This window comes from Syngnathus typhle, linkage group LG6 (assembly GCF_033458585.1).
Source record: "Syngnathus typhle isolate RoL2023-S1 ecotype Sweden linkage group LG6, RoL_Styp_1.0, whole genome shotgun sequence".
Classification (NCBI taxonomy): domain Eukaryota; kingdom Metazoa; phylum Chordata; class Actinopteri; order Syngnathiformes; family Syngnathidae; genus Syngnathus; species Syngnathus typhle.
In genome coordinates this window covers 4,306,568-4,326,223 of record NC_083743.1, presented here as the reverse complement: position 1 = coordinate 4,326,223, position 19,656 = coordinate 4,306,568, and the positions used below count along the sequence as shown (strand labels likewise).

The following is a 19,656-nucleotide window of genomic DNA, read 5'->3' as shown; positions in this document are numbered from 1 at the left end:
TTTTTTTTGTTTTGTTCCAAATTTAGAAAGATTTTGGCGCAATTGCTTTTTTTATTTTCACATTCATTCTCTATGGGGATTCAACATTTGTTCTAACTTCTACATTTTTTAACTGATTCAACCCGTTCCAACTTTCAACTGTACATCATTTGCCTACCTATTCCACAACTTCCCACTTACCAAAAATTCCAAATTTGAAATTCAACCGAATTCTCCAAAATTTCGTTTTTCTACTCTAATTTCTACATTTTTCAACCGATTCAACCCATTCCAACTTTCAGCTGTTCATCTTTTGCCTACCTATTCCACAACTTCCCACTTACCAAATATTTCCAACTTTCAGTTTTGAAATTCACCACAAATTCTCCAAATATTCTACATTTCTCAAGTAATTCAACACGTTTCAACATCGTTCGGCAGCATTCCCCGAAAAAGTTATTCATACATTTCGCCTTCACACGCAATTTCTCCAGAAATTGCAAAATTCTAGTTATTATTATTCTTCTATTTTATTCTCCTCACTTTTTTGTCCCGTTTCATCTTTCACATAATTCATCCGATTCACTCCATTCCACTTTTCACGTATTCCAAATATTCAGGAAAGGGGTGCTTGTATTTTTCTCATTCCGAAAATTTTCCGATTCCGCAAAATTCCCAAAATTCCGACAAATTTTTCCCCATCCATTCTTAATGGCACATTCGACATTTCACAAAATTTCGTTTTTCACCTCTAACTTCTACATTTTTCAACCGATTCAACCCATTCCAACTTTCAACTGTTCATCTTTTGCCTACCTATTCCACAACTTCCCACTTACCAAAAATTCCAAATTTTCAAATTTGAAATTCAACCAAAATTCTCTCAAATTCCGTTATTCCACTCTAATTTCTACATTTTTCAACCGATTCAACCCGTTCCAACTTTCAACTGTTCATCTTTTGCCTACCTATTCCACAACTTCCCACTTACCAAAAGTTCCAAATTTTCAAATTTGAAATTCAACCAAAATTCTCTCAAATTCCGTTATTCCACTCTAATTTCTACATTTTTCAACCGATTCAACCCGTTCCAACTTTCAACTGTTCATCTTTTGCCTACCTATTCCACAACTTCCCACTTACCAAAAATTCCAAATTCTCAAATTTGAAATTCAACCAAAATTCTCTAAAATTTCGTTTTTCTACTCTAATTTCTACATTTTTCGACCGATTCAACCCATTCCACATTTATTCCCCTTATTCACCTTATGCTTACCACATTCACTCCCATTCACCCCCACTTCCACTATGCTTCCCACATTCACTCCCATTCACCCCCACTTCCACTATGCTTACACAATTCAACCCTTGACCCCCAATTCCAGTGTGGCGGCCATCTTGGATGACCCTGAAGTGCCACCAATGAACCCAGAATGAACCGGAAGTGCCCCAAATCAAACCGAAAGTGACCCCAAATAGACCGGAAGTGACCTCAGGTAAACCGGAAGTGACCCCAAATCAAACCGGATGTGACCCCAAATGTACCGGAAGTGACCTTTTTAGACCGGAAATGACCCCAAATAAACCGGAAGTGACCTCAGACGAACCGGAAGTGACCCAAATTAAACCGGAAGTGACCCAAATAAACCGGAAGTGACCACAAATAGACCGGAAGTGACCCCAAATAGACCGGAAGTGACCTCTGGTAAACCGGAAGTGACCCCAAATCAAACCGGAAGTGACCCCAAATGAACCGGAAGTGACCTTTTGAGACCGGAAATGACTCCAAATAAACCGGAAGTGACCTCAGCTAAACCGGAAGTGACCTGATCTAAACCGGAAGTGACCCAAATAAACCGGAAGTGACCCAAACTAGACCGGAAGTGACCCGAATCAAACCGGAAGTGACCTTATTTCAACACTGAGTGGCCCAAATAGCTACATTTGCGCTAACTTTTTAGTTTTTTGTCTGATTTAACCCGTTTCAACATTTTTACCCCAAAAGTGAACCTCCTGAGGGCGTTTTTTTTGTTTTGTTCCAAATTTAGAAAGATTTTGGCGCAATTGCTTTTTTTTGTTTTCCCATTCATTCTCTCTGGGGATTCAACATTTGCTCTAACTTCTACATTTTTTGACTGATTCAACCCGTTCCAACTTTCAACTGTTCATCTTTTGCCTACCTATTCCACATCTTCCCACTTACCAAAAATTCCAAATTTGAAATTCAACCAAATTCTCCAAAATTTCGTTTTTCTACTCTAATTTCTACATTTTTCAACCGATTCAACCCATTCCAACTTTCAGCTGTTCATCTTTTGCCTACCTATTCCACAACTTCCCACTTACCAAATATTCCAAACTTTCAATTTTGAAATTCACCACAAATTCTCCAAATATTCTACATTTCTCAAGTAATTCAGCACGTTTCAACATCGTTCGGCAGCATTCCCTGAAAAAGTTATTCATACATTTCGCCTTCACACGCAATTTCTCCAGAAATTGCAAAATTCTAGTTATTACTATTATTAGTAGAAGTTTTATGCGTGTAATTTTTTTTAAACAAATTTTGATGCCTTAATGGTTGTATTTGAAAGCCTGTTTAAGGGATAGAACCAAAAGAAAACAAATACAAGCACTGTGGGATCTAAACAAATTTCACAGGTTTGTTTGACTTGAATTCTATCTTTTCCTTAGCGCTTGAAAAGATAGCCTCATCCTCAAAATACACTCATAGCTGTGCCTTCATAATACACAGGGCCCCCAAGTCATCCGGCTTGGAAAATTGACCATGGAGAATTCCTGTTTGCCTTGATATTATATGTGCCACATCCTATCACGGCCTTTGTGAAGACCCTCCAACCCCTGAATGGCCAATTTCCCCTTTTTCCACACGTTGACATTTCTGCTATCAGACCGCCTTCGGTCACCGGGAGTGGAATGGAGCCCACCCTCCTTTTCAAATGCTGTCAGAGGGGAATCTCGCCATGATCCCACGATACCTTCCCCGCCACCGCTCGCGCACTGCATCGCTGGCGGCGGCATTACATCGTCCTTGATGTTTTATCATTAGTTTGGAAGTGCGCGCTCCCCTGCTGCTGCCTTTTGATGGAATGCAGACAGTAACAGCGCAGGGAGACGGCCAGCCAATTTCCCCCCGCTGCGACTCTCCCACAGCAAGGGGTCGCGCTATCTTTGCCTCCCTCAGTGCCACAATATATCCTCCTGATGAGGTACCACGCGGCCCCCCTCGGCACCGCCGCTTACCTCGCTTGCCCTCCGACGAGCGTCTTTCTTCCATAATGATGTTTGCCGATGTTAGCGACGGGCCCTAATCGACGCCGGCAGTCCCCGATTGAGATCACCTCGGTGGTTTCTTCATCACTTTGGCGTAATTATTCAGCGTGGCAAATGGCAACATTGAACCGCGGCTGTGCGTCGTTATTATGCATTGTTAACTTGCATATTCAACACAATGGTTACAAGTAAGCTGCATTAGTCATTCATTTCAGAGGATAAAGAATATATGCCAATGAGAATTGCCAGGAACATCCGGCAACTGTGCCTGACGAATATATTCCACTTTTGGATGATACTTCTTTACATTAGTAAGGCTTTAAATTGCCTTATTTTTCATACTGCTAGGTATTTCCATTTTCTTCTACAAGCGTGAAAATATTGCAGCTCTCAGTAAGATACCGTCCAGTTCTACGATACAATTTCGCATAACTTGCTACTAGTAATGATTTCCTGCCATGGTTTATGGCATTCCCATCAGCGTGCAATTCTGCTACTATACAAACAGTATGCCTTGGACGTGAAATGCTTGAGGAAATGTACATTTTCGCAGCAGAAAATAGCACGACCCTGAAATCTATTAGACTGTAAGACGGCTCATTACGTGCTGCTATTGTGCGTGAAGCTAGCTGACGAGCGCAAAAGTTGCACAGAAAGCCACGACGTCCTCCATTGTTTTGGGTAAACCTGTTTTCGTGCCGTCCTCGGAGCTAATCTGGTAACGCTAGATAATTAGCATTGATTTAAAGTTGACACTATTATTAGCCGGAACATAAGCTTTGTCTCCGGAATGAGTTTTCATTGTGACTTGTCTCGTTTTTGTCACGTACGGGTTGTCGGGGATTTAATGAATGGATTAACTTGTGTATTATGTTGCTCTATGGTTTGGAATTTGTAGTTGCTAACGTAATTACAATGGGAAAAACAGCTTGCTAAAATTAGGGAAGATGTGATGAGATTTTATTCTAGAGTCATCATTATACAATATTTGACTATCCAGGTTACATTTTAATATTCTAGTCAATCCTTCTATCAACATAGCATGCCTGTCTTAGCCTAGCCTAGCTTTTTTTCCCTGACATTGGTCGTCATGAACGGCCTTTGCCTTCTTTACTCTTGTCTTTCTCATTTCTTATACGTGGTCTTTATTTTTTGTTTTTTCTTTACTCTTTTCGTCTAGATGCTCCCACTACTATCCCCACACCCACCACCAATCCAGCCAACACGCAAGGTACTGTACAGCTCCCCCATCACCTCCGTGCCCCTTTATATACCAGATGTGTGTGTGAGTGTGTATGATTATTTGTGGACAGGCAGTTCTCATCTGATAGTCGTTGATGGGTGACATTGAGGACAGGATGCAGGGTGCCGTCAGTGCACCCCCAGTTGTGTGTTTGAGGCCCGCACTTTGTTATCTTATCAGCATCTACAGCTGTATCTCGCCACCCCCGGCCAGCCATCATATGAGAAAAGCCTTTACATGTACAGCTCACCTTTTTTTTTTTTTTGTCTTTGTGAGGCCAGAAAAAAAAGAAAAAACATCAATAATCATTTAAGCCAATGAAAGACAAATAGACATACGCCCGACTCCGCACAATGTGCGTTTGATTTGGCTTTGAATGCTACTCAATAGCAGCCCTCACGTTTTAAACGCGCCGTCAAAGCTACGCGCGGCAAAGAGGACGCCCAGGGAGGTGGCATTTGGATATGCCACAATGTGACATTTGCGAGAAAAAAAAAAAAGGGGGGAAATATGCTTAAAGAACAGGTCAGTTTATCAGTCGCGGCGGGAGACTCAACTGATGTCGTTTCAAAGGATGAATATACCGATAGGTGCTCACTTATTAACTGTTTTATGTAGCGACCCCTAAAATAGGATATTTGGGAAATTCAAAATTCATCCAATGACATTTGATTTATTTTTTTCTTCATACCGGCCTTTTTCCAAACAGCTTTTCTCTTAAAGTGATAATCCAAACTTACTCCTTAATACTCCACAGTGCATTACTCTGCACTTTTCCCAGTTAACTTGTAACATCATGAAAGCGGGGATTTAGCGCAATTTATGCAACGCGTGCGGGGAGGATGTAATTGAGCCTCCTCCTCCGAACGTCCTGTCACAGAGGCCACGCTAAGCTGGCTGCGGCTAGATTGCTTTGCAGCGCCTTCATCGGCATAACGCTGCAAAAAATAAATAGTTCAACTTGCTGTAACATCAAGCGCAAGTTTCATTAAACAGCCACGGCGGCGCCACAGGCAGAGATCAAGCTCGGTTTGTAATCACAGGCCGCCCAGAACGTACGGCGTATTTGTAATTGTCGCACGTACGGCCGCAAAGAGATGAAGCAGCATGTCGCGCACAAAGAGGCCTTTTAGTCGGTGTCAAGTGTCAGTCGTCGTGTCGTCTGCGCTCGACTTTGAATCTGGGTGACGAGGCCCCTTTCTTTCTTGTCGCTGCGACGCGGGAGCAAACGGCACAATAAACGTCTGCCGTGTTGTTTCATGTTTGTGAAAAGTTTCAAGAGAGTTGAAATTGTCAGGTCTCAAAGGGTGTTTTTGCACGCGTGTGCCAACCTCTCGGGAGAGAGATAAGTCAACCGTTCAAAAGAGTGCTCCTTGTTTCATGTGTTTGGAAGTTTTCTTGCAATAAGTTTCATATTGAACATAAGATTTAGCAGGCATAGCTAAATGTTGTCAAGTCGCTGTGCCGCGTCTAGGTTGAACACAATTGTGCATTTTCTATAGAGTTGTCCTGAGGGAATGCCGGAGAAAATAATTTGAAATATAAGACACAATTGGTCCACGGAATTTGCGTAATTGGCGGGAAAGTGTGGAAATAACAGAATTAACTGTACAGGAGAAATAGCGCACCCAGCGCTTACGTAGGTATGTGTGTGTGTACCTTTAAGGGGCGTGGCCTAAGCAGAAGCCGATGTCTATTTTTCATTCAACTAAAGCAGAAGCATGTCTGAATCGCGCTCGAAATACAAATTTGGGTACGTGACGCAAGGCAAAAAGAAAAAAACAAAAGATTATTATTTTATAAATGATTATAAAAAATGAGGAAATTATATTTGAAAGACACTGTTTAACAACAGCAGAAAATACCCAGAATCATTGGCCGGGGTGCAGGGTGAGATCATTCTCGCAAGCCGTCAGATGCTCAGGGATGATCCGAGGCGGGGACATCAGATCCCAGCTAAGCCCTCACTAGACACTCTCAATGCTCTTGGCCAGTCCGCCTCTATACGGAACAAGGAATTAGGTTGTCGGGTTGATTGAACAGATGACGTTCCATCCGACTGGCAGCTCGGGAGATCGCCTCCCTTGTTCTAGTCTCATCTGTAAGTACCCATGGCTTGCGAGGTTTCTAAGGTCATGATGGAGGAAATAATCAGGCCTATTTTGATTGATATTGAACTGACGATTCGAAATCAGAGTTAGCAAAATTTAGCATTTAAACAACAAGCAGAAAATAAAATAGTGTCAAGAAAAATAACACTTTAAAATAATAGCAATTAAAAAATGCATGTAGTGCACACATAGAGAGAGATACACTCATACATGAAGAAAGTGGTAAAAATAATTGCTCATTTTTTTCACAGATTAGGAATGCGTCTACATGTGTCACTATAACTTTTTTGTGCGAGTATTTGTTATTTGAAGGTAAAGCACTTTTAATGAAGGGCAGAATCACGTCGCACGCTAGCTGCAACTGATATAGCGCTTCTTATCGCTCGCTTGGGTGATCTTGTGTGTGTTTTTTTTTTTTCCTCGCGCTCCTTTTGAATAGCATGTTGGGTTGTTTCCCTCTGTTTACTCGCACTAGTAGCACTGGGGGGGATCTTCTTCCTTACACGTGTCAGAATCACGCACCAGATGGAGTGCGAGGAGTCCACTCGGAACAGGTTTTCGTGACTATGAAATGTTTTTTCCACTAGCGTGCAGTCTTAGAGTTCCTGTTGAATTTTACAAGAGCGCCGTCAACTAAAAAGTCCTGTGCGTCTTTTCATCGGAAGAATTAAGGAATCGTTTCGAAATGCTAATTATTTTTCTTACTCCTTTCACACCTTTGTTTAGTGTGATCCCAGTTCTTTTTTTTTTTTTTTTCATCGTCGCTTAATAACGAAGTGAGTTTTTTTTTTTTTAATATTTTTAATTGGTCCCCAGAGTAGCAGGTTGGGAGTGCCAGCCCAGCCTCAAATGGAGCTTCATTACGCTAATGTTGGTTTCTCATAAAGCATTTGCCACTAATTACAAAAAGTGCACATTAAAGATTTTGTATGAAGCCTAAATTAGCCTAAAGGATTCCCTGGTCCACATTTTTTAATTTCACGTACTATTTGAAGAAGGAAAAAATACAGTTTGGCCTTGATCTCTTGGCATGAACAATATGAGAATTTTATTTGTACAAGCACAATTAACTTTAGAGTTCATTGACACGGTGTTCCTTCATTCACGGTTGCATTTGTCGCCATTAAACCTTGAATTTTTTTTTCCTTCCCCTTTCTTAAATCACAACATTTGTATGTCGTTAAATTATCCTTGGTCGTTACAAAGGCCGCTCGAAATCTATTTAGCGGGCAATGAAAGTCCAATGTTGCGTCAATTGACTACGACGCTCCGCAGATGAGTTGGTTAAAGGTTACCCATCGTACACTCGCTCCTCAGCTCATTTAGCTCCTTTCACCGTCCAAACAAAGACAAAAGACGCGGTAGGTTTTTCAATTCCGCTCACCCAAACCGCCGTTGACTCCCTGGAAGTTAATTCTTAACCGAGTGAAGGATTCCAGAAATATTTATTTATCTTATTATATTATTATATTAATAAATATATTATATTAACATGACTAGTATCTTTATATAATGTATAAATGTTTTTTTTATTTTTTTTATTTTAATTTTTATAATATTATTTATATAATATATAATATCTTATTGTTACTATTATTTTTTGTTTTTAATTTCAAATTTTTTAATTTAATAATAGTTTCATCATATTTTTTCCAAGTGTATTTCTATGGCTCAGGAAAAGTCACTCCAGGAATTACAGCCACCCTCAGCAGGAATCATATACATGTTAGATTTAGTGTTAAGAACCCATCTGTTAATTGGATGACGGGAGGAAAAACATACATGTACAAAGCCAAGAGAGAGAGGTGACACGGAAACGTACGTACGTGACGCAGATCTGCTTTCTCCATCACCCAGACGCAGGCATTACTCGCAAATCCCCTTTATCCCCCCCACACCACCGCCATAAATCCCCGCGGCCTGCTCACATCCTGTCAAGATTCCTTCGCGGGTATGTCAGCGCTCCAGCGCCGAACGGTAGCTGGCTGACAACACGGACAAGTGGCCGCATTACAGACATCATCAAATTGTGCTTATTACAAGAGGGAGCCAGGATAGACACACACGGAGCAGAGCGGCCGGTCTGTCTGTTGTAATAATATATGACATTTGAATGTGACACATTGTGGGATATGTATCACACGCACGTCTATTTATCGAACCTTTCCCGGGGATCTCGTTCTTGATCCTGACAGAATCCTGTCTTGTCGACACCGGGCGCACATTTGGAACCGCCGACTGAATCGTATTAACAAGCGTTGAATCTAATTTTGATTTATTTTATCCATATATATATTTTTTTTTTTTATTTTTTTTTTTTATACATATACATTTGGTAATTATTGTTATATTTATATATACACGTATATATTTATATATTTTTTTTTTTAAACATAAAGCTTCGGCACACTGTGCTGAATGTTTTCATGTGGGTCTTCTAACATGTATTTTTCTTTTGCCTCATTCTGGGAGCATACACCGAGCTGTTTTGTTTTTTTTCCTCCACCTGTTAAAATAACTCTCCCTAGGTGTGCAGAGGCATGTTTTCAGGCGGATGTGTCAAATGAAAGACGGCAGGGGGGCAAGGTGAGGGCAGGGAGGGAGGAAGAGGAGAAGGAAAGCAGCGGAGGCGAGTCAGTGGAGTTTTTGCAGGCTCCAGACAGGATTGTGCACGAGTTTTTTTTTTTTTTACGGCATGGATGTTCATTAAAGTGCAGCTTTTGCCTCTCCTCAGGGACTTGGCCGTGCTTCCTGGCATCCCCCGCCACAGTAAACACACTGCGCCTCACCACGTGGTTGCTTTGGAGAGACGGGTGGGGTGCTCATGCGGAACCAAAGTCCACAAAAACGCTTGTTAATTAGTTTGACTGCTCACGTTGATGACAAATTACACTTTTTAAGGATGGCCGTGCAAACTCTTTACAGCACATGGTGCCGGAGCAGTTAAGCCCTGCAGGTGGCGCCATTTTTTCTGGGGGGGGAGGCTGATATATTTGCCAATTTAGTAAGCGGAAATTATTACTTTTTTTGTGCCTGTGATTTTCAATCCTGCCAACTCTCCCTTCTCTTTCTATTTGCAATCTACCACTAGTTGCCACGGAAACAGCATAGTGAGCATGATTGGATTATGCCTTTTTTTTTTTTTTTCCTTTGCCGACCAGTGCTTTATTAAATCCAGCAGTTGGGACTGTGGCAGAACAAGCTTTTTCATTTATGTGTACTCTCCCGTCCAGACCTGGGACACACCTACCAGGTGTAAGATGGAAATGATTTCAGATGATTCATTTACAGATAAGGCTGGCCTCAAATCATGGAATGTGATATTTCTTTGCCCAGAGACTTGAGAATGTCATTAACATCCGTTTAAAGGATCAAGTAGACTTTTTTAAAATAATTTTGTTGGCACTTGCAGTAGGTAGTCAGCAGGTCAGGGCTTTGGCTATATTTACACTTTGAAGGAGTGCATATTTTTTTTATTGAGTGAATGCCTCACATGTTATTCCTATTCTTTATTATAATTATCCCGCTTACTTTTTGATGCGGCTCTCCTTCCACAGATTCACATCAATCTAACGGCAACCTATTTCAAAAGTTCTCGCCATCCAAAGTATTATTACAGAATAGTATGTTACTTTAATCACAATACTGTCCGTGAGTAAAAGCTGGTCCCATTGTTAGGTAATGTTTAAATATTTTTTATATATTTATTATTTATTTTATTATTATTTATTTTTGATTAATCTTTGGAGTTTTTCCCAAAACGGTTTTTTTTTCCCCAAAAGCCTGCTGGGAACCTGTTTGGAGCAGTTGCAGGTGGATGGAAACGATGGAAAAAAAAAAAAAAAGTCTGCTATCGCCGATGTAATCCGCTGGCAAATATCAGAGCAAAATGCTGTAATAACTGACTCGCAGCGCCATTATTTTTCTTTTTAAATTAAAAGAAGGACCTTTGAGATATTGGTCCACCATTGTCACTCCGCCGGCGTCTTGGAGCGGAATTGTTCACGTCGAGATCATGACTAGTGAGATTGGTGGCAAATTGAGCTGCTCTCTCATGCGGCAAAGGACCACGGCGCCGTTTCCCCCTCCCACCCCGAGCGATCACTGCTCCTCCATCGTTCCCATCGTCGACGCTTGATAAAGGCCTCAGTGCCATTCTGTGAAGGCTTCTGAAGTTACCTGGCCTTGTTCTTTCAAAGATGGATGGAGCTCTGTATGAGTTCCACAAATGGCCATAACAGGTATCCTGGCTGGTCTAATAATATTTTAATGGAATAACACAAACAGTTACTTACGAATGAATGAATGAATGAATGAATGAGTGAGTGAGTGAGTGAGTGAGTGAGTGAGTGAGTGAGTGAGTGAGTGAGTGAGTGAGTGAGTGAGTGAGTGAGTGAGTGAGTGAGTGAGTGAGTGAGTGAATGAATGAATGAATGAATGAATGAATGAATGAATGAATGAATGAATGAATGAATGAATGAATGAATGAATGAATGTGTTAGCACAGATATTAGTGCTAACACAACAGGTGTCCTGATTGGTTCACTATCAGTATTAAAAATTGATATGATCTCTATACATTGGGGCCTTAATAATCCACATTGTTGCTATGATTGCATGACTTTAGGCTGCTCATTTAACGAGACATAAGAGCAGTTCTCGTCTTTGTAACACGGCATTTCTTTAAAGTACTGCGTGAAGAAGCGTGGTCTCGTATGCAACTGGAGTGCACTTGAGGTTCTGAAAAGAAGCATAAGCGGAGAAAGAAAAAAAAAAAAGACTGCGCCGTGCAATTATCCGGTTGCTCTGTGTCGCTCGTTAAGTAAGAACAAAATGTTCCATCGTTTATTCGTGGCCTTTTTAGTTAAACCGTTTCGGATTCTCCAAATGGTGACATTGTAGCCACCCCCCCCCCCCCCCCCTTCAATAAACAACATCAACTTCCTTTGCGGTGAGGTCGTTTTGTTTATCTAGACACTCAAATAATTTAATAGCTGTTATCATCAACAAACTATTCGGAGGGCACAAGTTTTATTTCGCCCACGGTGTAATAAAACACTTTAAGATGTTATTAAAAGCTTGCAGATGTTCCGCTTTAATTGGACTTGGTTCTTAATAATTCAACAATGATTTGATGCGGTAGCTCAAAAGTATTTGGACAATGTGGCACCAAGGACTTTGGTCATTCCAAAACGATAAATGTTCTATTTTTGTGAAACATCTTTATCCAAGTCAATCATATTTGGATCGATATTTACGTTCCTGTTTTCAGACTCCCGAGCGGGCGAAGGCACGCCACCCAAACTTGACCACGCCGTCATCGGCGGCGTGGTTGCCGTGGTGATGTTCGCCATCCTCTGCGCGCTCATTGTTCTCGGTCGATACTTTGCCAGGCACAAAGGTAAAGCGCGGCCGATCCCACTTGACCATGAACTCATCGGCGCGTGTCTTTTGTTGCCGTCTGATAGGATTGTCGAGTGTTTTTTCTTTTGCTTTGCGCTCGCGCAGGCACTTACTTCACGCACGAAGCCAAAGGGGCGGACGACGCCGCCGACGCCGACACGGCCATCATCAACGCCGAGGGAGGACACAACAACACGGACGAGAAGAAGGAGTATTACATCTAAAGTTTGGAAGGATGGCTGGTGGTGCTATGGCAGCATAACTTTGATTAGATCGTTGTATGTTGGGGGGGGGGGATTGGGGAGGAAGCAAAATTCGGACTGACGTGGCCTCATCTTGAGAAGAGGCCGACCGAGTGTCCCGTCTCAAAACCTTCCTGGACTGCTGGGGCCCGAAACTTCTGTACACTCTTTCTTTTACAGACTATTTTGTGCCTTGTTCTATTTTGGTTTGTTTTCTTCCCCGCCGTCCCTCCCACTCACGTGCTTGTTGGTTTGGATGTTTGCTTGCAATATGAAAGTGGCCCGTTTGTGTGTGTGTGTGAGTGCGTGTTAGTCTGTGCCACCGAGCGCAAAGAAGGTCATCGCCCCTTTTTATTCTGCAGTAATCTTAAAGGAGACATATTAATTTTTTTTTTTTTTTTTTTTAAACCACTTTAAAAGAGTTTGCTGATCATATCTGTTGCTTGTTTTGATCGGAAACCGATCACTTTGGGCAGGTCTCCAAGCACTGTGACATCACAGTCCAACCAAAACTGCTTCCTTCCAGAGGTATTTTGGATAAGCATTCCAGAGACCCGACTATTTGTATAAAAGTCATTTTTTTGCTAATATGTCCCCTTTAAGAGTTCAGCGATTATTGAGATTCCATCTCCCAATCACTAACATGTACATTTGATGCCGTTGGTTTACACGTGAATGTCAGACAAAAGAAAGAAAAGGAAAAAAAAAAAGTTGAACTAAATAGCCACTTTATTAGGGACACTTGATCAAAGCTGGATGAAGGATGACATGGGCCCTCAAAACGCCAAATACAAAATATGGGGAGTTTTGAAGTCTGAATCCAGATTGTTGTTGATATGAGACTATTTAAAGTACGCAGGACAATTTTAAAAAAGTGGTACGTTATATGTCATCATTTTATGAGAATAAGTCAAATTATTGGGGCAGTAAAGTCAAAAGGGTGACAGACGAAAACACAACTTTATCACAGGAATAGAAATTTCACAAAGGCAAGTGTCGCATTTGATAAAAAATCCAATCAATTATGACCATGTCAAATTATTATTGCAGTGAATTGACAAAACTGCTGAATTAAGTCAAATTATCAAGGCAATAAATTGGATTTTTTGGGGGGCATAAAAGTGGTTTATTATTTTACAATTAAATATGTAAAAGTTTGTACTTGAGAAAAATCAGTTCTATGAATAAAAAGATCATTTTTACAAGAAAGGGACATCAGTTTTTAGTTATTAATTACCGAAGTAGGACAAGAGGGTGTACGTTATGCGCTGTGGACATCTAACCAGACGTTTTTAACAAATGTGTGTATATAGTACTGTTTTAGCCATTTTTATTAGCAGGTTCTCCAGAGATGTAGTGCGTTTGTCAGTGTGGGAATTTAGATGTTCACTGGCTAAATTATGACTCTATTCTTGTAATTTTACAACTTCACTTTCAAAACACGTTTTGAAGGCACCGTGTGCCTGATAAAGTGGCTTTTTCAATTAAAACTTGCCGGTCTGTGTGTCAGTATAGATGTCATGACAGCAGTTTATCTTTAGAGGTTAGCATTGGTGTCAAGTGCGTCACATGATAGAGGATCAAATGTTCATTATTGAGTAGCTATCAGTTGAGTTGAATGTTTTTGGCGTGGGCATTCATGTTAACAAAAGAGGAACATTTTAATCTTATAAGCTTATTTTTATTTATTTTTTCCTTGGATATTTTTAAGGCAAATTTTATCACAAAATGTCATAATTTGAATAATATTGATCTGCCTGCTAAAAACACACGGTCCTAAATAATGGATCTAGTTTGTCTTGGCTCACTTAATTAGCTTTATTTAGCATAAAGAAAAATGAACAATTTTGAACCCTGTTTAAGCTAAACGTAGCTAGCCCCATGTGTGTATTGTGTGTTTTCTTTAAGAGCCTTCACCTTTAATCATTATTATTTATATTATTTTATTTTTATTTACACAAAAGAATGGTGGACAAAAAGAAATATTGTTTTGGAGTTTCTTGTCTAGTGTTGGCATAAAAAATAGCTAGCATTAAGATTCGCTAGGACGTTTAGCTAAAATATTTGAACAATTAGTGTAAAACTAACTCATTCCAGAGCTGAGGATTTAATACTTGATTAATTATTATTGTGTTCTTTATTTTTACATATGAGATAAAAAGATGCCCATGTTAAAGCTGGTTCCTGCTTTGTGCTGAACTTAGCTTGCGAGACAGCTTCCAATGGGATACAAAGCTATAATTTGTTTTTATATAAATATCAAAAGTGCAAAACTCCAATAATGTTATTGAGTATTTTATTTAGATTTTGCCCTATATGGACAAAAAGTTGAACTTGGTAAGCTTTGTTTAGCATCAAAACAGGAGAAACAGAAATGAGGCTAAACGCTAACGTGATGCTAAAGTTCAGCTCAACCAACAAAATTTTGACAGTTTACTGGACTTTTTCCTGCGTTTTATTCTTTATTTGTACATATTTGATAAAAGTGACTATTTTAATCCACTTCCTGTTTTATCAACCTCCCAGCTAGCTTCTACTGCGATAGAAGCAGTGTAATTTTTTTTCCCCCCAAGCTATATGCTTTCATTAGATTCTTAGCTGTTAATAAATTAAATACCTTCCAATGTAAAATTAATGTGCAAAGAGTGTTACAGTACGTCTATTTCTTCACTCGCAGTCATCTATAAGCAGTAAAAAGACATCTCTTGAAGTATCGTTCCCCTTAGGCCACCTTTGATTGGTCTTGAACGGCCGACTGCTCTATCAAGTTGTTCCTTCCCCCCGACTTGTCGCCCAACAGCCTCAAAACGTCACTCAAAAGCCTTTTCTTACCTAGCAACAGAAACCCAAAACACAGTCCCAGATAGTTGCTATTCAAAAACATCCAGTTTATCGGATAACCACCGCCTTAAAGTCACCTCCCGATCAATCACGCTTAAATAAAAGAGCGAAGGACTTGATGTAGTGCCTTGTTTGACGTGGAGGCATACAGGTGGTCGGATACTTTAAAGCACGGGTGGGCAACCTAGCCCGCACTATTTGTATCACACCTCCAGTTTTTTGGTTTTTTTTATATTTTTAAAAAGTGTTCATGTAATTTAATTATGTATGTTGGCTTCAGCCCTATTTTCTTTTTCTCTTGTAGCCACTTAATGAGACAAACCTGTACAATCGAGAACCTGCTGTAAAAAGATTTGGCTCACAAATGCTCAAAATTGTTCAATTTTGTTTTTTTTGCTTAGACTATCGTCAGAAAATGACTAATTTCATTTTGTAAAATGACAATACGATTCTCATAAAATTACAGTTTCTGTCTCATAAAACACTTATTTTATGATATCACTATTTTATTTTCATATTTGCAACTTCTGTGTCATTTGACTTTTTCTCCTGCTCAAAAATATTGTTATTCTCGTGAAATTCCGATTTAATCCTCATGAATTATTTCAAAATGAAATGAGAATTTAAAGAGGGGCCCCTGATAGGACAATGGTTCCCCACCTCTGCGTTAAAGTGTTATCTTGTACATTTGTGTCCTCTTTTTAAGTGGTTCGACGCGATGTTGGTCCACGTTGTCGCTTACTGCTGCGCCGTTTTGGACCCTGGCGTTCATGTTGTACAAAAGCTCGGATGCTCGGTCCCAGATGTTGTATTTACTATGTATTATTAAATTTGGTGATTCCAAATGTTCATTGAAGCAGTATTTCTTATTTATGGGGATGACTTCTGTGGATGAGGTTAAAACAAGCAGCTAGCAGCCAATCGGAAGGAACGAGTACATATAAAAGGGAAACCACCTATGTTTAAAATGGCTGTTTTTTTAGGATTTTGTAAATAATAATAATAAAAGAGACCATGAAAAAACATTTCAAAACTGAAATTGAAATCAATATTTTTGACAAAACTCATCTTAATGTAGGCATACAGGACATTTACCCATTTTAATATTGTATTATTCACAGATTTTGTTTTTTTCAAAATAACCCTAATTGTCATAACATTATATTGAATGACAAATGCATTTTAAAATATTTTAAAAATTATTATATATAAAAATTGCGCTAATTCTATTTGATTTTTGATGTTTTTCCTTATGATGATTAGTATGTTTGTGTTCACTCTCTCAGGTTCATGAGTGTTAATAGTTGTGTTTTTGCATCTCAGGTAGAATGCAAATGTATTGTAAAAAAAATTTAAAAGCCCTCCCTGCCCTGCCAGCCTACTAAGTATATCGTGTAACTATTTTTAGTGCAACAGCAGCTATTCAAACCGATGTAGATGGATTTGTCACTTTGTTGAGCAACCACAAAAATGCCAGAGTAGACTTGGCCATCAAGCGGACCAGCACCACGTGTACAGTCGATGTTTCTCAAACTTCTTCCTCTCGTATGTTCGGTTGTGAATGTTTTGCATACAAGATATGATGTACATGTATTTCCTGTAACATGTCCAAGAGGGGAAGGAGGACGAGGAGCTGCTTTGTGTTTCGCTACCCACAAAAAATGCTTTAACGTTGTCTTCTTTTTTTCTTTTTCTTTAATGTAGCGAACACTTTTGATTGTCGTCTGGCCATGCATCTTTTGTATTGGTTCACCAACATTTTTACAAAAGGAAAAAAAAAAATACACACAACCTGATGAGTACTTGTCTTAATAAAGAATATGTCGTATGTTCTTGTTGTGGTGATGCTTTTCGTCTTCAGTAAGAAATATTCGGGCAAAATTATTTTGACCACAATACAATATTCAATTTGTATTGATTTAGTTTGACAGGGTCAGGGTTATTTGGGCAAAATTATTTTGACCACAGTATTATTTTTTTTATTTATTTGACAGGGTTAGGGTTATTTTGGGCAAAGTTATTTCGACCACAATGTTTTTTTTATTTTGGTTAGTTTTTTGTACTCACTTAGGAAGCGCAAGAAGGAGTATGTGTGTGGTCTGCCCAGTTCAAGTGTTCCCATTAAAAATAGAAAGATGTTGTTAACCTTTTCCTGGCCCGGCTTGACTCGAAGCAGCAGCACCTGCCGACCAACATGCAGGTCTCATTTTCTGTCCTGGAGAAAAAGAAAATAAGAAAAAAGGAAAGTCTGTCAATTTGTCAAAACTCTAACATGAGCTCGGTGAGTCTGTCCATGTCAGTCATGGTGTCATGGGAAACACGTCTACACACGCGTCTTTCATGATGAGGCCTTCCTTCCTCACGCATGACCACGTCCGCATATTTTCAACAGTGTCAGTTTGAAAAGCAACATGGGGAGAACACGTCCACGTCCATCTTCAATCACACCAAAGGAAATGTGTCTGGTGGAAAAAAAAAATAATAATTATGCTTTTTTTTTTTTCCCACTGTTGGCTATAGTCAACGATGACAAGCTTCCTTCAAAGCAGCTGCTAAATTTAACTGCGGTTAAAAATAATAACGAGTCACTTCGTAAAGTTCTTGTGTCATAATGACAAGCACGTGATGTGTTAGAAGAACCACACTGGCACAATTATTTCAAAATGCAATGAGATTTTCTTATATCCAGCTATTAATTGTCTTCAATGACAGTGCTCACCACTAGATGGCAGACTGCTGATGAAAGCCAAAACACCAAGAGAAGAAGAGCGAGCAGGTCCGGACACAAACAAATCTGCCGAGTTTGCCATGAAGGATTTCAAATTAAGTTGCCATGCCAGCAATCATCTCAAAAGTATACAAACAACAGTTTGAAGTGACTTTTTTTTTTTGGAATGATGATTAACTCTGCAGAGTATTCAAAGTATCAGGTGTGTTTTGAGAGACAAAGAAGAAAAGGTTTCACGTGCACGTTTTTCGGGGCTCCAAATTAGCAAAACAATTAAAAAGCGAAAGGTTAAGCGTCTCCGGGAGAAAAGGTGTAATTACTACAAGGGGCAAAGAAAGCTCGGAGCGTCACCCTGGAGCAACCATGAGGAGCGAGCACCCACCTCGCAGCACCAAGGTGACTCAGCTGCTCGAGCACTTTGCCAATTTGGGCTTGCTGTTCCGCTTCACAGGCAGCACCCTGACACAATAAGCACATTTCTTATCGTCTTATTGCCTAATCTCCCCATCGTATTTACTATTGTGGATGCATAATTCATTTCCTTTTCATTTCAAATGCTGCCATTATCTGCCACGTGTGGAGGCCCCAAAAAAAAAAAAAAATGCCGGTGCCTTTATTTAGTCATTATTTCGAATTATAAGAAGTGTTGTCTTTTGGCGGGGTAGCCTTGAAGCACTGCCATCATTTATCAGTCCCACTTCGTTTTTACTTATCAAATTAATTAGTTAGGTAATTAAAAGTTACATATTTTAATTAAATCGCTGCCGGATACACGCCCGTCACCTGGAAAGTAAAAAAAAAAATAGGCGCCGCTGGGGAATTGGAGTCGAGGACTTTCACTAGACTTTGCCACGTGCTTTTTCCTTTTGGACAAAATGGACGCCTTTCAACAAATGTGAAAATTATGCTTTGGTCGAAAAGGTCAGCTTCTTTTTACACACGAGTGCATTTAGGTTTGTAGCGCTTCACTTATTTTCAAATTCCCAATAAAATAGGCAAAAGGTGTGTCGAGAAAGAGACAAAGAATTACTTAGAAGACACTTAATTAGTGGATTGTAAGAATAGAGAGGAGTACAAAGTTGGCCAATTACGTTCATAATGACTTTTCCGACACATCATTACATCTCATCTACATCTATTTAAGAGAAGTTGGTGCAAGCCAATCTGCTTGCCAGCAACGCGTGAAAAATCACTGGCGGTAATTTGATGACTTTCTGCATGCAGGGGTTCATTGTTTAACTGTAATTGAATAAATGTGTGTGTGTTGCCTTGATGACACCGAATTCATCACTTTTGCTAAAGTTTCTCTTATGATGGCCGTTATCTAAACCAAGAGTAGTTTCAATTAAGGGTGAGGAAGCTAAATACAAATGTGTTTAGCCCTAATGCTAATGTAGCCTAAAATAAGTTACACTTTCTCACAGTAAGCAGAACTCAAATTTTTTTTTTTTTTTTAAAACAATTGTTTTTAAAGGGGTTTTTAAACGGATCCCTTCTCCACCATTAAACATATTTAAAGTAGAGTTTTTTTAAAGGGTATGTCAAAAAGATAAATTACCCCCAGGCAGGCTTTGTTTTGTTGAGCTGTAAAATGTATTAAATGTTTAATTAAATAGTTGAAACTAAGCGGACCCTCTCTCCCCCCAGTTCTGCTCCATTAAAGGACTGAATGATGTCATTAATATTCTCCGCCCTTCTGCCTTACTTCCTTAATTATGACTTTGAGGCTTTGTGTCATTCACGCTGTTATCACGTTTTTCTTCATTATTACGTTATGCTGTTATCGTCCGTTGCGTTATGCTTTCTATTCTTCTT

General features: G+C 39.6%; 1 protein-coding gene across 3 annotated transcripts in view; it reads left to right on the top strand.

Moving 5' to 3' along the window:
• Positions 1-16,945, top strand: part of cadm1b (cell adhesion molecule 1b) — a 122,085-nt gene extending 105,140 nt beyond the window's left edge. For 2 of the 3 annotated variants that reach the window (XM_061280865.1, XM_061280864.1), the window contains 3 exons: positions 4,454-4,504; positions 11,900-12,028; positions 12,136-16,945. In XM_061280865.1, coding sequence (XP_061136849.1) covers positions 4,454-4,504; positions 11,900-12,028; positions 12,136-12,254 — 299 coding nt within the window. In that variant the 3' untranslated portion in view covers positions 12,255-16,945. The remainder of the gene's footprint in view (positions 1-4,453; positions 4,505-11,899; positions 12,029-12,135) is intronic. The other variant, XM_061280866.1, reaches the window with a different exon arrangement.
• The last annotated feature ends 2,711 nt before the right edge of the window (positions 16,946-19,656 follow it).